The sequence below is a fragment of the Capricornis sumatraensis genome, chromosome 11 (assembly GCF_032405125.1).
Source record: "Capricornis sumatraensis isolate serow.1 chromosome 11, serow.2, whole genome shotgun sequence".
In the NCBI taxonomy this organism is placed as follows: domain Eukaryota; kingdom Metazoa; phylum Chordata; class Mammalia; order Artiodactyla; family Bovidae; genus Capricornis; species Capricornis sumatraensis.
Window position 1 is genome coordinate 80316309 of NC_091079.1, and position 23175 is coordinate 80339483.

At 38.7% G+C, this 23175-nt stretch overlaps 1 protein-coding gene across 1 annotated transcript in view; it reads right to left on the minus strand.

Annotated features, from left to right (window-relative positions):
• The window catches only part of ATP6V1C1 (ATPase H+ transporting V1 subunit C1), a 40082-nt gene that overhangs the window by 3125 nt on the left and 13782 nt on the right, over positions 1–23175 (minus strand). Inside the window, exons 3-11 of the mRNA XM_068983497.1 lie at positions 21923–21990; positions 14691–14776; positions 11879–11973; positions 10258–10349; positions 8912–9010; positions 6750–6818; positions 2895–2987; positions 2710–2803; positions 715–812 (exon numbers count right to left, since the gene is read on the minus strand). Coding sequence (XP_068839598.1) covers positions 715–812; positions 2710–2803; positions 2895–2987; positions 6750–6818; positions 8912–9010; positions 10258–10349; positions 11879–11973; positions 14691–14776; positions 21923–21990 — 794 coding nt within the window. The remainder of the gene's footprint in view (positions 1–714; positions 813–2709; positions 2804–2894; positions 2988–6749; positions 6819–8911; positions 9011–10257; positions 10350–11878; positions 11974–14690; positions 14777–21922; positions 21991–23175) is intronic.

Sequence of the window (23175 nt, forward strand, 5' to 3'; positions counted from 1 at the left end):
TAATTAGTTGTAAGTAAAATGCAAATGCTATGTAAATCATAGCTAGTGCCCAGTAAATTGAAGTTTTGTTTTTTGGAACTTTCTGGAATTTCTTGTTCAAATATTTTCAATCCACAGTTGGTTGAGTCCATGGATTTGGAACCCAAGAATATGGAGAGTCAACTATTGATTCCTTTATAATAATAAAGAATATAGGGGGAAAAAAAGCATGAGATTACCCATCTACTATGGAAATTCAAAGAAATTTACAAATAGCATGATGGCAGATAAGTATTTTGAACTATTTCTAATATGAGCAACATGTACAAAGCATCACAAGATGGTTGAGATTTTAAGTATCTCAAAGTAATAAAATATTTTAGGCTACTATGAAACGAGGACTTCAAATAAGGCATACTGTGGATCAAACTACATGTAAAATATATGATAGGTCTTTTAAACAAACACTGACTTATATAACCTACGTTTAACTTAAGCACAGAATATGGAAAGAACCAGAGCACAGCAGCATGATCTTTTTCTAAACTCGGTATTAAGGGCAAGACCAACATACACGTCATAAGCAGTATGATACTGACAATCTCTCCCTCACAAGTAGCCCTTCAGTTTCCCCAAATCAATTTCCTATTAGCAGACTGTGTTTCAATGAAGAGGTGCAATGCCAAGGGATCTACACATTCTTTAGTTCCAAGTTTCTCAATGAGCTTTCTTTACCTCAAAACAGACTCAACAAAAACCCTCAGAGCTTTCACATGTATCCACGCAATAAACGCCTCACTGAAATTCACTTTCAGCCACCGTACTAGTGGTCCCTATAGAAAGAAAGAAAGAAAAGAATCACCACAAAACAGAAAAGAATCACCACAAATTTGGTCTTGAAAATGGCAGTTAGAAATCAGATAAACCAAGTATTTTTAAAGGAGTGACTATCCAGTGAGAATCTTAAGTAGAATTCAATCATTTTATGTGTCTGTGTGCTTAGTCACTCAGTCATGTCCAGCTCTTTGGGACCCCATAGACTGTAGCCCGCCAGGGTCCTTTGTCCATGGGGATTCTCTAGGCAAGAATACTGAAGTGGGTAGCTATTCCCTTCTCCAGGGAATCTTCCCAACCCTGGGATCAAACCCAGGTCTCCTGCAGTGCAGGCAGATTCTCTACCATCTGTGCTACGAGGGAAGCCCCAATCACATTGTAATTCACTTTAAAAATGTTTCATTATTTTCATATCTTGCATACTTTACCTTACATTAGATGAAAAGTTTAGCTACTACTGTGTAACCTCAGTAGATACAAATATCCATTGACTCCATTCACTACACAGAAAAGGGCATGTATGTGTGTGTATTTTTCTTTTTGGGGGCCATGTTGTGCAGCTTGCAAATCTTAGTTCCCTGATCAGGGATCAAACTTATGATCCCTGTAGTAAAAGTACTAACCACCAGGACTGCCAAGGAATTCTCAAAAAGGCATATACTATAGTGAAAGTCACTTAAAATGATACAGAATATAGAAGTGTCCTATAGATTTGAAAACCAAAGTATAAAAATCTAAATTTACTATCCAATACTGTTAAGCATTTAATACATTCAAAATAGAATTTAATTACAAACAACTTCTCAGAACAGGAAAAATAGTTATGTAGTAAGTCATTTAATATTTCTAAGTATTACTTTTCTCATCTATAAAATCAGGGGGTTGACTCAGATCCCTAAAACCTGCTTATTATGTTCTAATTTCTTAATGATTCTATTATGTATTGACAGCATAAACTCTTTACGAACTTATTAAACTATTCAGTATGATTCCTAGTACTAAATAAAAACACTTCTTTAAAGAAACAAACTTCAAACAACTTGTTACCATTTCTCCATACTCAAAAGACACACACGATCAGTTCAGCTAACAGTTATTTGGGTAATATTACTAGGCTCATTTGGATATAGCAATCCATTTACGCAAAAAGGATAACAACACAACAAAGTGAAAGTCTCTGGTTAAAATATCTGTTCTTTTAGGGTATTGGATCTCCCCCACAACCAGCTGGTTTTATTTGACATTACTTCATTAGGGTTAGTTTTCCCCAACTGAGATGTTACGGTTTATACAGTACTTGGAAATAGCTGTAAATGGAATCTGCTTTTGTTTCCTCTTGCATTGTAAGAGAAACACATTTTCACTCATCACGTTTCCCCTTCCATACACTCTTTAATCTTCACAAAAATCCTTTACTTGAGGATGGCAAGAAAGTCAACACTATCTTTCACTCACAATTCCATCCCTGTTCTCCACTGTGCCTAGAACATACTAACTCACCAATGGTTTAAATACAAATTCCTTCAGTAAAGACTACAGCATTAAAAAAAAAAAATCTGCCTCAAGAAAATGAAATTTCCTACTGAAAAGAGAGAACAATTACCCTACTGAAAAGAGAGAACAATTACTTAACTAAAATGACCCCTCACTACAGGGGCATTAATCAAAACACTGTATTTAAAATTAACTTTTGATACAGACTTGCATTAATTTTAAAATATACATTTTAAGATAACAATTCACAGATCTCAGCTTGCTTAGAGAAAACTCATTTTGACTATTTAATAGAAAAAAATAACTGAAATCAAAATCAGAAAAGTTTTTTCTTTTAAAGAAAAGCAGTACCAGTTTTTCTTCTGCTTAACACTGATAATATTAAATACTAAAAACACATACAAATTGCTTTTTCTTGTCAGTAGAAAGCCTGTTCATTTCTTCTTTGTCTGCTTTCATCTCCTCTTCATTATACTGGAAGTCACGGACGATGAATCTAAATTAGGAAAAAAAAAGAAAGCCAAAATTGTCCACAGGAAGTATAGGTAATCTAACAAATTAAACATTTTTTTTAATAATCCTCTTACTTGTTTTCCCTGGCTTTGTGTCTGAAGTCATCAACTGCCTTCCTAAACAAGGTGACATTACATAGGTAACTGTCTTGGTCCTCTGAGAGAACACTGGAGAGAGAAAGACAAAGTCCATTTAAAGCTTTATATTTATTGCTCACATTCATATTGAGGGCAGAATTCAGAAACAGGGGGAGGAGAACAAACGGAAAGGAATGGCAGCCCTTCCTGAACCCCTCAGTGCCTTTCAGCTGTACTGCCTCAAACACTGAGGACACGCAGTCTTTATGTTTTTACTTACAGTGTCTTAATAGGCCCCTTGTACATTTCTTCCTAACCAACAAAATTAAGCATTAACTCGAGAAGAGCTTCCAAACTCTAAGAACCATGATTTTCAATCTGTATCAGCAGCAGGCCAGCCAAGGACAAACTGTCCAGCAGCTGGTTGGTTTCCAGACTCTTCCCTGCTTCCTGGCTAAACACCCTCTTCTCTTTTGGAATCTGAATTCTCTCCTCTTCTCTCCCGCCCTGCCCCCAGAGACCTGGCCCACCCCTTTTAATCTGTGCCCTCTCAAGACTATTACACTTAGTTCTTGCACCCAGTGCCCATCAAATCCAAAGCAAGGCAGCTACCAAGTGGGCAGAACTTCATTTAAAAACCAAGGCAGAAATCAAGCGGGGATAACAGTCTGTGAGCTGCAGGTCTGAGTCTCCAAACTCGCTGCATTCAATTCTGCTGTTGTGTACAAGCAGTAACAGTATATTCTCACCTGTGTAACCAAGCCAAGACGAAACTAAGAGTCAGTGCTTTCAGCTGTCTCATGGCATTTTCAGTCACCCACGTGTGTGGCAGTGCTTCTGGAGCTTACAAGCTCTTCCTGTTCCCTTCTTACCTCTCTCCCAAGGCTCAGTTCTGCCATCTGCTCTGCTCCAATCAACTGACCCATTTCACTGCCGAAGCATCTTTTCTGCTTTTCTTCATAAATTATCTGTGCAAACCTGGCTCCAAAGCACAGGTGAAACTTTTCTCTGCACAATGGCTAGTGTCATCTTTTTCTAGGTCCTCCCTGCTAGCATCCTCTGCTTCATCTAGAACTCTAGCTCCCTGAACAAAAAAGCTTCTGTGAAGCACCACCAAGTCTGTGGTGCTGTTTCCCACAACAGAGAAAAGGCCAGAATCAACCAATGATCTGACCCAACTAGTTTATCTGAACAGGCAAAAGTAGAGACAAACAGCTAAGCGGTAATTGTGAAAGTATAAGTGAAAAGCACCTCTTTTTGAACAGTTTTTCCAACAAAAAGCAGAACAATAGTCTAGCTCCCACTTCTTTGGCTGTGTGAACTCTGATGTGGCACTTAGCCACCCAATGACGGCAGTATTTCACATGGTCCAGTCTTTCAAGATTTATGGAGAACATTTTGCAAATAGCTAGATTTTCTGTGTTTAATTTAAATTATGTCTTTAGGTTTGAAGATGGTCTTTTTCAATCTATTCTTCTTCCCCAAAGTCCACTTTCATCTTCACTGCTTCCAAGAGTAATCACTCAAGTATTGTGCCAAAAGGCAACAAGTGACAATGTTGCTACTTACAATTCCCTTTAAAATAAGGCACTTAGAACAATAACTAGCACATAGTAATTACTCAAAAATGTTAGTTATTAGAAGCAAAAAATCCAGCATTAGCTCATAGAGCTCTTTCCTAAACAGTGTATAGGATTTCAGATTGACTCACTAAAACTTGTTTGCCTCACATAAACTAACCATCCTCTTCAGGGCTGGCTGAGCTACTGCCCTGTTCTTAATGACTCAAATACATTTTCAAGGAGGTGATCTGAAATCAGTCTTTAGAACTGCTAAACAGATGAACAGATGTTTTCACTGAGTGAGGAAGAGTTGGAGGTGCTCAGGCGGTCAGTGGACACTTGGGGGTCATTCAGAAGATAGGTATCGCCTATACTCAACTGGCAGCATCTGAAATTTTTTCCTTTAAACTACTAAAGTGATTTTCAAAAGATGTAAATGTCTGAATATTTCTAAAGTCCTTCTTCCTGAGTAAACCTGGGCTCACATGCCACTCCCCTGGGCTCGGGCTCAGCTCACCACAGCGCCGGAGGGCATGCCATGTGCACTGTGAGCTCACTCTCCTCCTCCCCCACCCCCAAATGTCAAGCCAATCTCTGTGCTTTAATGCACTCCAAAGAACAAGGTTTAAGAATGTGTCATCAGTCCGGATAAACAGCTTCAGAGGAAAACCAGTATCAAGACACAATCTCAATCTTCAGTTTACTATGTGAAGGGCCACTGCGAATGGAAAGCACTCCCCGAAAATGGGAAAAAAATTCACAATGAGCACAAGTTTGTGGTTTTGTTCTCAAAAAAAAAAGTTAGCATTTATGAAACTGCAAGATTCATATTACCTTCTACTTTACATATCTTTTCAAAATTATTTATCTGGTTTTTTTGGCTGTGCTAGGTCTTTGCTGCTGTGAGGCTTTTCTCTAGTTGCGGCAAGCAGGGGCTACTCCTCACTGCGGTGCACGGGCTTCTCACTAAGATGGCTTCTCTTGTTGCAGAGCACCAGCTCTAGGAATGTAGGCTTCACTAGTTGCAAAGTGTGAGCTTGTAGTTGTGGCGACAGGCTCAGCTGCTCCAAGGCATGTGGGATCTTCCCAGACCAGGGACTCAACCCATGTCTCCCACACTGGCAGGCGGATTCTTTATCACTGCGCCAACAGGGAACTCCTACTTCATATATCACATCGAGTCTTAAAAGGATCTCATAATGTGTACAGCAAAGGCGTGATGCTCATTTTACAAAGAAAATGAGGCCCAGAGAAGTTAAAAGACTTACCCTAGGTCACACAGCAAGTTGGTAGCAGAACCAGCAAAAGAACTCAAGATTCCTGGGTCCAGGACTCTTTCCATTATACTAAGCTACCTCCCATATGACACAATGAAACTGGAAAAGAAAATATTTCATGGGCCTGGCCTTACTAACACCACTTCTCTACTGCCTCCCAGACTTTCATCATGCTGACACCTCTTGAGGGATACACACACACAAGAATTCTTTGGGGGAGCATACACACTGTACTTACATTTTCTTAGCAAGCATCTCATGTGGAAAGGCAGAATACAGGAAAAGATGATATGCTACAGTGTCATGAGTGCACAACTTGCAGTGGAAAGACCTGAATTTTTAGTCCTGACTTTGCCGTTTGACACTTTTATGGCCATACGCTTTACTTCATCTATGACAAAAAGTATAAAAACTGCCCAAACTACTTCACAGAACTGTTGTAAATATCAAATTAGACAATGAATATTAATCCGTAAGTTCAAAAATGCTTAGCAATTTTTTTTTCCAAAGGAAAGTATAGATTAGGTAGAATCTATGCTCACTGGAAAGTGATAGTAAATATCTGCAGACCAACACAGTACCCTAGTAGCCATTTTAGTATACTTCCTTAACAAGATGAATGGGGAATTATAGACACACAGTAGGTATGAGATGAGTACTGAAAGAAGGATCTTGAGAAGGTGGTACAGCAGAAAAAGTACCACACAGGAGACCTGAGTTCTGGTTACATCTATGCCACGTATGAGATATGCGACTCTGGGCAAAGCACTTCAGCTCTGTGGCCTCAAACTTCCACATCTATCAACATGAGTGGGTTGGTGAGACTGTGCAAAGGCCCTTCCAAGTCTAAAATTATAATAACTAGAGCTAATATAATTCATTTATTAGGTGAAAAAGATGGTTCCAAAACTATAAAATTTACCACAAAGAAAAGATAAAGATATTTTCTAATCCAACACCCAAACTATCAAAGGAATTCTAGGCAAGAGCAGGCTTTTAAGTCTACTACTTACTTGCTAGACCTTGGAACTACCATTTCAGCTAGTGTTTCATACTGCTTAATCCAGTCATTGTGGTTTAACCTGCAGAAAAGGTACAATTAAGTTACTAGAAGAGAAAAACAAGTCCTACTTCCTGCCAAACCCAGAAAGAGGAAAAAATTATGAGACAAATAGGAAATTCAACTATAGTAAGTATATCTCAAATCTATCTAACAAAAGAAAAATCAAGTTTCCTACAGAGAATGAATTCAAATACACTCAGTGGTGAAGGAGGAAACATAACTCACCATCTCTTACATCCAATAACTACTACAAAAGAGGCACACCCTACAACTCAGTTTGGGAGAGAAGCAAAGCAAATTGGAGATTTGAAATCATTCTTAAACTTCAGGGTTAATTTATATTACCTCACTAAAAAAAAAAACAAACGAAGAAAGCAAAGCAGGGAGACAGAGAGAGAGAGAGAGAGACAGACAGACAGAGAGAGACAGAGAGAGAGAGAGAGACAGAGAGAGAGACAGAGAGAGAGAGAGAGACAGAGAGAGAGACAGAGAGAGAGAGAGACAGAGAGAGAGAGAGACAGAGAGAGAGAGAGACAGAGAGAGAGAGAGACAAAGAGAGACAGAGAGACAGAGAGAGAGAGAGAGACAGAGAGAGAGAGAGACAGAGAGAGAGACAGAGAGAGAGAGAGACAGAGAGAGACAGAGAGAGAGAGAGACAGAGACAGAGACAGAGAGAGGGGCCATGCTGAAATCACTAACATTTTTATTCAGTAGCCATTCTGAAGCGCCAGGTGAAAGCACATGTACTGAAAGCACAGGGCACCAGGAAGCACTGAGTCAACAGAGCGACAGTGAGCCAAGCGGCCATGGGTCACTGTGCAGCAGCCTTCTCTAGAGACCGCTGGCTTTTGTGGGTGTGGCAACACAAAATAAAGAACTGGATTGATAGCACTGTAGCCAGGATAATAAATAAGCCATTATACAAGGTACCCTAGGTCTGACCCTAGGTTTCAAGTACAGTGTACAGAAAACTATGAAAATTTCTTGTCTTAAACACAAATTTTAAACAAAGGTTGCATAAGACAAATCTTTTATCTGGGCAAAGGTTATTTCCATGCATAGTATAAAAACACAAATACACAGAAATTTTTCAGAAATAATCAGTGTTTTCTTATTCTGCAGTAAGCGGGGAAAGGCAAAAATCAGATGATACTGTCGCCACTGTAAATTAAACAGAGGTGCTTTCCCATCCCTTTCCAGGAGGCATCATTTTCCTATATTCCCAGTTTCCTAGCCAGATAAAAATGGAGAGCACATCAAAAGACGACTTTATGAATAATGCTGAGAAGAGTCCCCAAATCTCCCACGCCAGTTTGGATCCCTCAATGATTTCCTGATGCTAAGATTTCAGTGCAGGTCAGAAATGAAACCATTAACAGTGTTTTCTGCCACCCACCCACACATACAGAATTCTAACCTTCAAAAGATTTCATTTTATCAAGATTAACTAGGCCCAAATGTTAATTAATACAGAAGGCCTAATCTAGAGGAGAGTTCAAAGAATTATCCAACCCAAGCTATGCCCATAACCTGTACCTGTTTTTGTAAATAAAGTTTTACTGACACCAGCCACATCACTTCACGCACACACTGGGGATGGCTGCTTTCAGCTACAACCACAAAACTGACGTGGCAGAGTTGACTAGCTGTATCACAAACCATATGGCTTGCAAAGGGTAAAATATTATTTGGCCTTTTATATAAAAGATATGCTAACCTTTGATCTAATCCAATCCTTTACTTCTTAGAGGGTTTAATTCATCCTAATCAATCATAAAGATTTTTCAGAAAAAGAACTTATTTTGAAATATCTGAAAACAGTATTTTTTAAAAAATCCAATAGTTTAGCATTAGTTAATTTTTTAATGGGTCAACTCTACTAAGTTGAACTTGATTTAGAATCTCAATTTATAACCGACATCTCTATTACCAGGTTACGAACTAAATTCCACTGTATGTGCCATATGAGTATATGTTGGTTGACAGAACAAATGACAAGGTGATATTCCATTTACACTCGGGTTTTGTGGAAAACTTCAAATTACAGTGTCAGACACTAACATTTTTCTTGTATTTTAATAAGTAAAAACCTTCTGTAATGAAAAGACATACTTGGGAACTACGACCAGTAACGTGACAAGATACTCTGAGTCAAGAACAAAGTCATCCTTCTTCACAATTTCTGCTAGACTTCGAGTTAGCAAACTCCCTCTGAGGAATAAGAAAAAGATCATCAGACTGATAATTATGTGGGTCCATAACACAAGTAAAGATACAGCAGGCTAAGTATAGTTACATATACTACACATACATCTCGAGAGGGATTAGCCCGAGTTAACATTTTTATTTGATATAGCAAGAAGCCAAAATTTAGCTGAATATTTCCCATATCTAAACCCAAAGAAATGTCAAAATTTTATGAGAATTTGCCTCTAGTGTTTCTCTTTACATTTGTTTTAATTATTATAACTCAGCTCTTCTCTTGATTATATATATATAATGTCTTGACTGGGAAAGTGTTACTCATTCAGCATCAATTAAAGTCTACCTCACCATAATTATGAAATCGTATCATCTAAGCACAACCTTTGATTTTCCTCCCTCTCCTTGGGTATCAATTTTGGTTAGTTAACCTAACAATCAACTCTTTGAATACAAGTCTTCATTTGGTCTCCCAGTAGATTTCACACTGAAAATGACTTGCCCTGTATGTACCCCTGACAGGACAAGTCAATTCTGCCTCTGGGATACAAATGTATACCTTGAAGAGTTAAGTGCTTAAAGCTACACTTGTAGTAGTCATACTATAGTGAGATCAACCAAAAGAAGAGTGTTCTATTTTAAGAAAACCTAGCATAAAAAATTGAAACATAAAAACAAGATAAATTAAAGAATGATAATTACATAAAAAAGCATTTTTCTATAGAATCCTCTTAAGCAGCAGATAATTGCTATGTAATTAAATTATGATTTAATTTAAAACAATTAACTTTAGATAATTTTTACAGTGAAAAATCAGATGGATAAAGGATAAACCAGGACCCAGCTCAGAAGTATTATGTATGAAACGAGCATAATAAATCAGCCTCACATCTGTTTTGACTAGCCTGAATTAATGAGCAAGTGAAAAAACACCATCTGAGTATAGAAATGGCACAAACTGGAACTTACTAAAACTCCAAACAACCGTTTATCTGCAACGTACAATACACAGTGGTCCCTGACATTTTCGGCACTGGGGACCAGTTTCATGGAAGACAATTTTCCCATGACCAGGGAGGCGGGGCCAGGTGGTTCAGGATGATTCAAGCCCATTACATTTATTGTGCACTTTATTTCTAGTATTATTACATCAGCTCCAGCTCATATTATCAGGCACTAGATTTCAGAGGTTGGGGACCCCTGTGCCACAGTGCTTCTCCAATTCTAAATTATTCACATTTAGTTGACATGCTTACGCGTTCTTTCGTTCCAAATTCTGAAGATTCCCTTTCAGGTTGTTGTATGCGGATGCTCGAGATTTCAAGTCATTGTCAATCTGAGTGACACCCTTTATAGAAGAAAGAAGAGAAATAGGGAGAATCTTCCTAAATCTGCCTCTACTAATACAATTAAAGTAGTTGTGCTTAAACTTTAAAAAACAAACCCACCACTAGATCCTGATGTAAGAATATTCTATTATTTTAAAGGCATTATTTTTAAAGGTCATTAAAAAAATAACCTACTTCATTTTAATAACTATGGGAATATTCATATAATCTTTTCTACTAAAGATAATATTTTAGTCGACATGTATTTTCATTATTGTTACTATATTCTTAAACCATGTAAATGAAATCTAGGACACTATTTAAAGACATGACTAATGTAAGGTTTTAATACACAAGTCTGAAGAGTTAATTTCCAAAGGAATGAAATCATACAGAGTTTTGTTGTTTATAACACCACCATTCTTACACAAAACATTTTTGCGATGAAATTAAAATTTTGCTTCAACTTATTTATAAATGTTACATGAGCTGATTTTTCAAAAATATGATTAAAACTACTAACAATTTAAGGAGAAAACACAAAGCAGTAGATTTAACATTTGAAGAACTAATTTCAACTGAGCTCTACCATTATCAGCCATGTGGCACTCTGGGGTAAATCACTTCACTTCTCTGAGCCTGTTTCCTCATCTATAATAGTATCAGGAAGAAGATGACTAAATCCTTGATAAGGATTAAAAGAAAATAATGCTTAGTCACAGGAAGAACACCATTTTATATTATCTGACTACTCATTTTCATTAAATTATTTGACCCTGAGTTAAGTCCTTGATAGACCATTTATTTACATTTAACCCTAGAGCACAATGTACAAATAAAGTCCGTGGACGCTAAGGAAGTCTGTCCAAATGATTTAAACTGTACTGTTCATCCAGCCAGGTCACAGATATGTTGTCAAACAGTGAATAGGTCTTTGTCTATTGCCTCATTACAGTTTCAGTTTTACATTTTTCTCTCAAGCTCAAGGACTTTGCAACAGAAAAGGAACTCTTAGTTTAGTGAGTTCATGGATGGACTTTCAACACCTGTGGACTCCCTGAAACTGTTCACAGAATCACGCAGTATGAGAATACGGGCAATTTTTCTGGGTAGGGAATCAATACTGAACCTCAGAAGGCGTCATAAAACCCAAAAAGTTTAATCTGAATCAGTACTGTACATACACACACTCAAGTGACCATTATCATATATCTGAATGATTTGTAAATCTCTAATCAATTCCAATTTCTCATTTTATGTTATCTCAGTTATGCTTAAAATTTATAACTTTAAAGTGACTTTTCTTAGTCAAACATTGTTGATGCAACCTTTAACCACTTAAAAAAACAAACTACACACATGGATAATGTGCATGTGAGTGTTATCCTTTTCTGACAACTTTCTTTTTTAAGTAAAGTTGCAAAATGTCACATATAATTAAGTTGCCTTGTCAAAACCTAAATTAGAGAACTTAACAGCTAAATACTTAGAAAATAAATAGAATCACTATAAATCAATGTATCCTACCTGTGTCATTTTTTTATCTTACCTTGGCAATTATTTCAGAAATATTTTTCAGGGACTGCTTGATTGGATATTTAGCCATGTCCCACTGAAACCTTGTTATATAAGTAACCAAGTCAACTGAAATAAGGGAAGAAATTAATTACTGAGGAGAAGCAATAGAATTTTTTATAGTTTGCTATACAGTAATGCCAAAATGGGCATTAAGAAAATCAGTAAAGATATCATCATTTGTGAAGGTTAAATAAATGTGGGACTGTATTAGGTAACATGGATTAATCAAAATTTTTACCTGTAATCTGACTGAATTCTCTTCTCCTTAGTCAAAATTTAATATATATATTAAAATGCTCCTTCTAACTTGATGACTTAATAAATGGAATATGCACATACCCATGATACATGGGAAGGTGAGAGACACACAGAGATTGAGAAACTACTGCAAAGTGTCTCCTCAATAAGAAGAATTTGACAAAAGTATGTTATTTCTTTGCAACTTACCCAAACAAATTGAAAATGAACTTGTCTGTTAAAAATGAACTTGTCTGATGACTGTTTCTAGGAGTCTGTATTTCAGTAATATTCAAAACACGGACCTTTTCACTTTCAAATGAAAAGAATAAAAAATGCAAAGCCAAAGAGAAACTCAGCAACTAATTCCCTGGAAGTCTAGTAGTCAAGATGACTTTTTATCCCTCAAGCCTGATGGGATCAAGGTCAGGGAAATCAAATGTCAATTATAGTTAATTGGCGAAAGTAATTCATATCAAAATATCTTCTCTCCTCAACTTCTCCTGACAGAATACCAGCAAGTCAGCAACATATCTGGTATTTTCAAAAGCAGTTTTGGATGCAATATCCCCTAGATTGATTGTCACCTCCCCATTCTGCCAAGTAGACTGACTGCCCTACTTCATCAAGTACCTAGAGATCAGCGAAGGCACCTAAGTTAACACATCTAACTCCTGTCCTTTTGCCCCAACCACACATTAACAGAAACAGTAAGCAAGTCAGGGTTGCTATTTTAACAGAGAGCAAAAATAAATTACTAATTTTTTTAAACTGATTAAGTACTTACTGAACATCTATGATTTGCAAAGGAAACAAATGAAATTAGAGAAACACTGAATTTAAAATACAGTGACCACTGAGAGTTTAGCCAAACCTCCATACTGCTGCTTCCACATCCATTTTACATGGCCAAGTAGCCAGCAGGTGCCTAGAAATCACACCAGGTAACAGCCTTCCTGGCTAACAGCCCTAGATAACAAGTCTGCGATCACAAGTAAATGTAAGCTCAGTTCCTGGTTCGATTTCCGATACCAACCTGTGATAAGCACTCTCCCCTGCTGCCCAGGGCTTCCCCTGTTAGTGGACCCTTTAGATAAGACCCCCTGGGGCAGGAAATGGCAGCTCACTCCAGTATTCTTGCCTGGAGAATCTCATGGACAGAGGAGCCTAGCAGGCTGTAGTCCATGGGGTTGCAAAGAGTCGGACACAACTGAGCATGCACACGTCTCTTCAAGTTAATCAAAATTCCCCTTTTCAGTTTGAATTAACCAATCAGGACTTGGCTTGGGAATCCCGAATCACTCCACCCATGGACTCTTAATAAAGGTATGTGCCCCAGGTCCTACTGTTCCTCCTGTCTGCACCCCGCCCTAACTTCCCTGTATTGCTCCCCTCCCTCCAGGACCTGTGAGTAATAAACAACTCTACTTCTCTTTCCCCTGTGGTCATTCGTTGCTGTGGCTCAACATCCTATGATAACCGAGGGCTCTACCTAACAAATGTTAATTTATCATAGTGACCTACCACAGTAGGCTATACAGGACAGAGAGGAAATGATTTTTTCTTATTTTAATGACATATCACTAAAGATCCAACCAGTCAATCTTAAAGGAAATCAATACTGAATATTCACTGAAAGGACTGATGCTGAAGCTGAAACTCCAATACTTTGGCCATCTGATGCAAAGAACTGACTCACTGAAAAAGACCCTGATGCTGGGAAAGACTGAAGGCAGGAGAAGGAGATGACAGAGGATGAGATGGCTGGACGGCATCACTGCCTTAATGGACATGAGTCTGAGTAAACTCTGGAAGTTGGTGATGGACAGGGAGTCCTGGCGTGCTCCAAGTCCACGGGGTCACAAAGAGTTGGATACAACTGAGCGACTGAACTGAACTGAACTGAAAATGAAACACATCCTAAACTGATATTTCAGGAGGAAACAACAAATGCAAGGACAAACGACAATGATGCAGTTGAAACCATCTTTATGCAGCTATTATTACACAGAAAAAACTTTATGTAAATATTAGCTTCTAGCTACAGACAGGTCAGTAGTAGACTATTCTATGGGTACTAAAGAAATGCCATATGAAATTTGAGGGGAAGAGGCATTACTTTGCAATAAGATTAATAATTTTTATTCCAAAGCTTCTGTAGTTGGACGCAATTACATACAAAAAGCTAGAGAAAACTGCAAGTATTCACCTGCAACAATGCTGAAACACGTAACTCAGAAACACACTTTTAAGTGGAACTGACAGGTAGATCCTGGAAAGAACTAAGGTAAATCTTTATGATACTGCTTTTGGAAGGATCCATATTAAAAAAAAAAACAAAAAAAAAACTATACTATATATTATGTTGGACTGTCTTATCAGAGGTTGTGTTTCAGAGGACAGAATGTAACTGGCAATATAACCAAACTGTTAATAATCATCCTACTTTAATGGCTTTCTACTGGATTTGATACCCTTATCTATAGATCTTTTTTATGTTGTCCACTTTATTGAAGTCAATATCAAATCATGAAACATTAGCTTACCTCCATTGGCCAACAGGTTCTCCTGAACTTTATCTTTACTGTCCTCCAATACGTCAGCCATATATTGAGCCACTTTCTTAACCACCCTTAGGAGAAAAAAAAATCAGTGGTCACTTTCAGGAAAACAACCTAAATTCCATGCTACACAATGAACACGTAACATGAACACATGAATTTGACTCTGTTTCCATTACACTACCTATATAATAGTATTAAACAACGGGTCCTAACTTCTAAAATAATGTTAAGGACAAATGAACCAATATTTTATTATATGTAAAACTCAACTCAATAACTGTAGTTTTAAGGAGACCACCTGCAATATGTTTATCAAGTCTAGAAAGAAAGTAGTGGAAAGTTGGCAAGGGTAAGCTGAGTGTGCAACAGACCTCGCCGCCCTGCAAGAACAAAGTGGGAAGCAGGAGCCTGCATTCATCAGAAGCATACTTCCCCTCAGGACAAAAGGGATCCCGCAGGCAACAGAATACAACCAACAGTGCAGTCCTACATTCTTCATTCATTACCTATTTACTGAGGATCCACTATTTGAGATTTGTTTTGCTGTTGTTTAGTTGCTAAACCATGTCCAACTCTTTTGTGACCCCCAAGGACTATAGGCTGCTAAGGCTCCTCTGTCCACAGGATCTCCTGCTCAGCTAAAGAGGAAACAAATGGTGCCAAACTACTGAAAGCAACTGGGCATCACCTTGCCAACCCCTTTACTTCACGAACACACCCAAGTATAAGGACACTGCATGATTTAGTTCCAAAAGTCACGAAACCAGTTCCTGGCAGACAGGTGGGAGAAACCTGTCATCCTGATTCTTGCGTTCTGTGTTCTTCCCCCCTCACCCCATTCCTTGTCCACCTATGGGCCATTGAGTGGGATATATAAGTTCAGTTCAGTCGCTCAGTCGTGTCCAACTCTTTGCAACCCCATGAACCGCAGCATGCCAGGCCTCCCTGTCCATCACCGACTCCCAGAGTCCACCCAAACCCACGTCCATCAAGTCAGTGATGCCATCCAGCCATCTCATCCTCTGTCATCCTCCTGCCCCTAGTCCCTCCCAGCATCAGGGTCTTTTCCATTGAGTCAACTCTTTGCATGAGGTGGTCCAAGTACTGGAGTTTCAGCTTCAACATCAGTCCTTCCAATGAACACCCAGGACTGATCTCCTTTGGGATGGACTGGTTGGATCTCCTTGCAGTCCAAGGGACTCTCCAACATCACAGTTCAAAAGCATCAATTCTTCGGTGCTCAGCTTTCTTTACAGTCCAACTCTCACATCAATACATGACCACTGGAAAAACCACAGCCTTGACTAGATGGACGTTTGTTGACAAAGTAATGTCTCTGCTTTTGAATATGCTGTCTAGGTTGGTCGTAACTTTCCTTCCAAGGAGTAAGCGTCTTTTAATTTTATGGCTGCAATCACCAGCCATGAAATTAAGAGACACCTAAATATATGACAAAACCGTCTAGCTTCCCAATGCTTAAAACGGAAATGAAGAAACATTAATACCAAAAAAGACAAGATGACTAAATTCAAAGCAAATCTGTGGTGAGTGTCAACTGAGATGATCAGGTTACAGACAGAGATGCATAAAGGAAAAAGATTTCACTTCCAGCGACTGTAATCAAAAAAGCATAATGGATCAAGAGCAGGGCAGTGAAGGACAGGAATGGTTTTGAAAGGCTGATTCGGCATGAAGAATGTATATTCTTGCCACAGGGCATCGTATGAGTCAAGATCTGGAGAGAGAGAAAAGCAATGAATGAGGAGGGGTCCAGACAGTCTGGAGTGTCATGCTGGTGAGAAAGGGAGGTTGGGCTAGGAAGGCAGGCTGGGGTCAGACTGCATGTGGATTGCCTCTGATGGCAGTCAGCAGGAAGAAGGGTAACGTGGTCAGGACTTGGGACAATTTCTCTTAGGACTTTTGTGTTTAATGGCAGGGAGTGTAAACTGGAAGACAAATTAAGAAACTCCTGCAAGAGGAACCAAGAAGGGCCAGGAAAAGGTGACAGAAGGACAAAATGTGAATGACAAACCTAGGATCAGTTCAGTTCAGTTCAGTTGCTCAGTCGTGTCCGACTCTTTGCGACCCCATGAACTGCAGCACGCCAGGCCTCCCTGTCCATCACCATCTCTGGAGTTCACTCAGACTCACGTCCATCGAGTCTGTGATGCCATCCAGCCATCTCATCCTCGGTCGTCCCCTTCTCCTCCTGCCCCCAATCCGTCCCAGCATCAGAGTCTTTTCCAATGAGTCAACTCTTCGCATGAGGTGGCCAAAGTACTGGAGTTTCAGCTTTAGCATCATTCCTTCCAAAGAAATCCCAGGGTTGATCTCCTTCAGAATCGACTGATTGGATCTCCTTGCAGTCCAAGGGACTCTCAAGAGTCTTCTCCAACACCACAATTCAAAAGCATCAATTCTTCGGCGCTCAGCCTTCCTCACAGTCCAACTCTCACATCCATACATGACCACAGGAAAAACCATAGCCTTGACTAGACGGACCTTAGTCGGCAAAGTAATGTCTCTGCTTTTGAATATACTATCTAGGTTGGTCACAACTGACCTCAATTCTAAGAAAGTCCAACAAATTCAGAAAAAAATGACATAAACTGTAAGTCTTCAATATGCTTAAACCTGGGATCTGTACATATACTTGGCTGTATCTCCAAAATTCACCCATTCCTTCAAAGATGAACCATTATTCCCATATAACTTGAGGAGCATCTTGTAAACAGAACCATGTGCTATGAACATTCAAAAATGGGCACGATCACAACACTGCAAATCAACTATACTTCAATTTAAAAAAAAAGTGCAGGTTTACCACAGAAAATTGTTCAGAGTGTAAAACTGCCTGATATCAAATTTATCAACTTAATATTACATAACTCAGAAATTCAAAATCTCCCTCTGCATCTCTACAGGAGTATCTGTGGCATATAGTCACCTTAAAAAAAAAAAAAAAAAAAAAAACACAGTTCTAACGGTTAGGCCACTGAAAAAGTACAAACTATAATTTACTCCACCACAATGTTCAAACTTAAAAAACTGTAACACTGTAAGCTGCTGCTGCTAAATCGATTCAGTCGTGTTCAACTCTTTGCGACCCCACAGACGGCAGCCCAACAGGCTCCCCATCCCTGGGATTCTCCAGGCAAGAACACTGGAATGGGTTGCCATTTCATTCTCCAATGCATGAAAGTGAAAAGTGAAAGTGAAGTCACTCAGCCGTATCTGACTCTTAGTGACCCCACGGACTGCAGCCTACCAGGCTCCTCCGTCCATGGGATTTTCCAGGCAAGAGTACTGGAGTCGGGTGCCACTGCCTTCTCCGAACACTATAAGCTAGTATCTATCAATTCTACCAAAGTCTAAGAACCATATGGTTTTTTAAATTCCTCACATCTTTCAGGGAGACTGACAAGGACATGATTGCATAACAGTGCATAAGAACTGCATCTGTGTGACACTTACTTTCCTAAAAAATGTGCACCAACCTTATACTATATTCAGGACATCCTGCTGATTTAAAGAAAAATCTAGAAAGCTATCGAGCTGATGAATAAGGCTCCAAATAAGTGTTGATAATTATATTTTCAGGAGCCTCCCTTCCCAATGTCTCTTTCCTTGTCATGACTTAACATTGTAATGAGGTAGGTGGGACAACAGGAAAGACAATCACCTCAAGGTGGCAGCCACAGAAAGTTTCCTCAAACTCTTTTCTTAATTAAAAACTTACATTAAGAAACCAAGAGACAGTTCTTACCATCAGTCAGTTTTTTCAGAGTATCATCAATAATTACTTTCACATTTGCTCTATACGGATGCAAGGAATTATTAACCCTTTAAAAGCAAATCTGTTACTCTTGCTTTCATCCTCTTTTTTCCATTTTTATTGCCTAATGCCTCCTCTTACTTGAAGTTTCCATTATTTCTTGCCTAATTCGACTGTAAAACTGGTTCTTAACTGGCCTTTCACTCAGGAATACGACTTCGCGTGTATACGTGCTGTTACCGCAGTCGTGTCCAACTCTGTGCGACTCTATTGACCAGAGCCTGCCAGGTTCCTCTGTCCATAGAGATTCTCCAGGTAAGAATACTGGAGTGGGTTGCCACACCCTCCTCCAGGGGATCTTTCCCACCCAGGGATCAAATTCACATCTCTTACATCTCTTGCACTCACAGGTGTGTTCTTTACCACTAGCCCTACTTAGGAAGCCTAGTACATCGTTAGGTCTATTTATTTCCTTAGCACATGCTGTTATGTGGAAAGATTTCTCTGAAACACCTCAGCCTCTATTACCAGAGCCAGTGCATTTGAGGTTCTATCAATTCAGAAAAGTCTAACAACACAGAAGGGAAGACCCTTCTGCATAGATTTGGAGAAGAAGTTCCCCTCTATTCAACCCTGTTCCTTAAGAGTGTCAATCAGATATACACTTCTTAAGATTCCCCCAAATTCTTTTTTTTTTTAACTAATTATACCTATTTACCTAAGCCCTAAGTATTAAAAGCTCTGTATCTCAAGACTCAAATGATTTGACTGTAGACTGATTCTGTCCATTAATCAAGATACAGAAAGTTATTAAGGATCCCATACCCACCTTCAGCCAAAATACACAGAAACTGAATTTCCTAAGTAACTAAACCTGTAATCTAGAAAAATCTTTTAATGTAACTGAATTTTGGACATAAGAGCATCACTAAATAGATCTTCCAATAAATGGCAGAACATCCCCTGTTCACCAACCAAAGACTTAATATGCTAGGGTGGCAACACTCCTGAAATTATCTACGGAGTCTACACAATCCCCACTGAAATTCCAGCTGACTTTTTGCAGAAATTTGAGTGTTCCTATAATTCAAATGGAAATGAAAGGAACCAGAATAACCAAAACAATCTTGAAAAGACTAAGTAAACTTGGAGAACTCCCAGTTTCTGATTTTAAAACTAACTACAAAGCTACAGTAAAGAGGGCAATGTGGTACTGGCATAAGGACAGGAATATGGAACACAAAAGAGAGTTCAGAAATGTTAATAACTCTTACATTTATGTTCAACTGATTTTTGCAAGGGTGTCAGGACAATTCACTGCAGAGAGAGAATAGTCTTTTTAACAAATGGCATTAGGACAACTGGATATTCACAGTCAAAAGAATGAAGATGGACTTCTACCTCACACCATATACAATAAGTAACAAAATGAATTCAGTTCAGTTCAGTTCAGTTGCTCAGTCGTGTCCGACTCTTTGCAACCCCATGAACTGCAGCACACCAGGACACCCTGTCCATCACCAACTCCCGGAGTTCACTCAAACTCACGTCCATCGAGTCGGTGATGCTATCCAGCCATCTCATCCTCGGTCGTCCTCTTCTCCTCCTGGCCCCAATCCCTCCCAGCATCAGAGTCTTTTCCAATGAGTCAACTCTTCACATGAGGTGGCCAAAGTACTGGAGTTTCAGCTTTAACATCAGTCCTTCCAAAGAAATCCCAGGGCTGATCTCCTTCAGAATGGACTGGTTGGATCTCCTTGCAGTCCAAGGGACTCTCAAGAGTCTTCTCCAACACCACAGTTCAAAAGCATCAATTCTTTGGCACTCAGCCTTCTTCACAGTCCAACTCTCACATCCATACATGACCACTGGAAAAACCATAACCTTGACTAGACAGACCTTTGTTGACAAAATAATGTCTCTGCTTTTTAATATGCTATCTAGGTTGGTCATAACTTTTCTTCCAAGGAGTAAGCGTCTTTTAATTTCATGGCTGCAATCACCATCCGCGGTGATTTTGGAGCCCAAAAAAATAAAGTCTGACACTGTTTTCACTGTTTCTCCATCTATTTCCCATTAAAAAGACCTAAATATAACAGCTAAAATTAGAAAACTCTTAGAAGAAAATATAGACACAAAACTGTGACCTTGGATTAGGCAATGGTTTCTTAGATACAAGGACAAGAACATAAGCCACAAAAAACGATAAACTGGACAGCAAAACCATCTAGGAAGTGAAGAAAAAACAGAGAATGGGAGAAAATATCTGCAAGTCCTACCTGATAAGAGAGTTGTATCCAGACTATATAAAAAACTCTTACAAGTCAATAATCAAAAGAATAATAAGTCAATCAAAAAACAGGCAAAGGATCCAAACAGACATTTCTCCAAAGAGAAACACAACTGGCCAACAAACAAATGGAAAAATGCTTAACACATTATTAGCCATTAGGGAAATGCAAATCAAAAACACAGTGAAATACTCTTTAATATCCATTAGGACTGCTATAATCAAAAAGATGGATCGTAATGAGTGTCTCATCAAGAATGTGGGGAAATCACAACCTTCATACACCGCTGGTGAGACTGTAAAATAGTGCAGCCAACTCTGAAAAACAACTAGACAAGCTCCTCAAAATGTTGAAAATACAGTTACCGTATGCCCCAGCAATTCCACTCCTAGGTACATACGCAAAAGAAATGAAAACATATGAACATATAAATACACACAAATATTCATAGCAGCATTTATTCATATTAGCCAAAATGTGGAAACAACCTTAATGTCCATCAACTGATGAATGGATTAATAAAATACAGTGTATCTGCACAATGTAATATTATTTGGTAATAAAAAGAAATTAAATGTTGATACATGCTACAACATGGATGAACTTTTGAAAACATTACGCTAAGGCAAAGAAGGGCTTCCCTGGAAGGTCAGATGCTAAAGAATACACCTGCAATGCAGGAGACCAGGGTTTGATCCCTGGGTTCGGAAGATCCCCTGGAGAAGGGAATGGCAACCTGCTCCAGTATTCTTGTCTGGGAAATCCCATGGACAGTGAAGCCTGGCAGGCTATAGTCCATGGGGTTGCAGAAAATAAGACACAACTGAGCAACTAACACTATAAGGCAAAGAAGCCAGTCACAAGAGACCACGTGTTTTCCGATTCCATTTATATGAAATGTCCACAAAAAGCAAATCTACAGTGTCAGAACACAGATTAGTGGGTAGTGGGGGGAGGGGATAACTGCTAATGGGAATAGGATGTAATGATAACAGAAGGGGGATGAAAAGGCACTAAAGTTGACTGATCTCGAAATTCATTTCAATAAGCAGAGTATGTATATATATAATAATAAACCCAATCCCAGGGAGCCTGATAATAGCCACTCTCATTCTGCTCTAGCCTGTGCATATAGATAAATACATTACCCTTCTACAAATGCATCGAGTTTAGCCAGTTCATCTGACAAACCAACCAAGACATCAAGTGTGCCGACCTAGAAGGGAAATACAACATTTTATTTCTTAGATTTCATCCTTTTTTAAAAAAACAAGGTAATACAGCACCTTGATTTGAAAGGCCTGCAGATCTTAAGTTCTCCATATTTTATTTCACAATATGCAAATATGGTTAAAAAATGCAAGACATTTCAAAGCTATTGTACAAGAAAATCTTCTAATTTATGAGGACCACCGTTTAGATGTGAAGATTCCACAAGAGCAGGCAAGTGCCTCTACTTGTCCTGCCCAATGGGAGGGTTCACTTGAAGTTGTGGTTTACATTAGCAGCTTTTAAAAGTGGATCCAGGGCTGTGCATCAGAGGGTCTTTAGTTCCATTTAGGTTTTTTGGTCTTTTTTTTAAAGGAATCTTTATTATTACTAGCCATGCCACAGGGCATGTGGGAATTTATTTCCCAGACCCCAGATCGATCTGCGTCCCCTGCAGTGGAAGCGCGGAGTTCTAACCACTGGACCACCAGAGAATTCCCTGTAATTTAATTTGTACACAAAACCAAGTATGTATAAATGAACACATTTTAGAAGAAATGCCCACAGTCTATAGGAGTGTATCAAAGGGCTTTAAGTATTTCTTAAATGAGTGCTGTGTATAACTGTCTCATTTGGTTAACCAGCAAAATATGAATCTCATGATCTTTTCCATCCATTACAAAAGTTCAGTCAGCTGATTACTGGGAGTCTGCTTCACTTAGAGGTTGCTAGGTTACTGATGTTTAATAAACATTAAATAGATAAACTACATTAAATAACTAGATTTGCCAAGAATAATTTAAAGAGATGCAATGGTAGAACAGTTACAATATCAGTGAGTATTACATGAGTAACAGAAAAACGTACTCACTGTGATATTTAAGAATACATATTCCTAAGATTTCTCACTTCTAAAATTCTCCCTTGTGAAAGTAACACATCAAGTATTTTCATAAGATTTCTCATTAAAATTTAAATTATAATTTAGAAAAGCACAAAAGTTTAGGGGAAAATGTTACTTTGTTTTAGTAGTTTTCTTCAAAGAAACCTCAATTTCCTTGTTATCTAAAATCTGAAAATTAGAAAGAACAAGGTAAGTTGTAAATTATGCCAATCCATAGAATTTTCTCTCGAAAGAACCTGGGTATCTCATTTCGACCAAAAGGTAAGCAGAGACAGCTGTCCTTTCCTA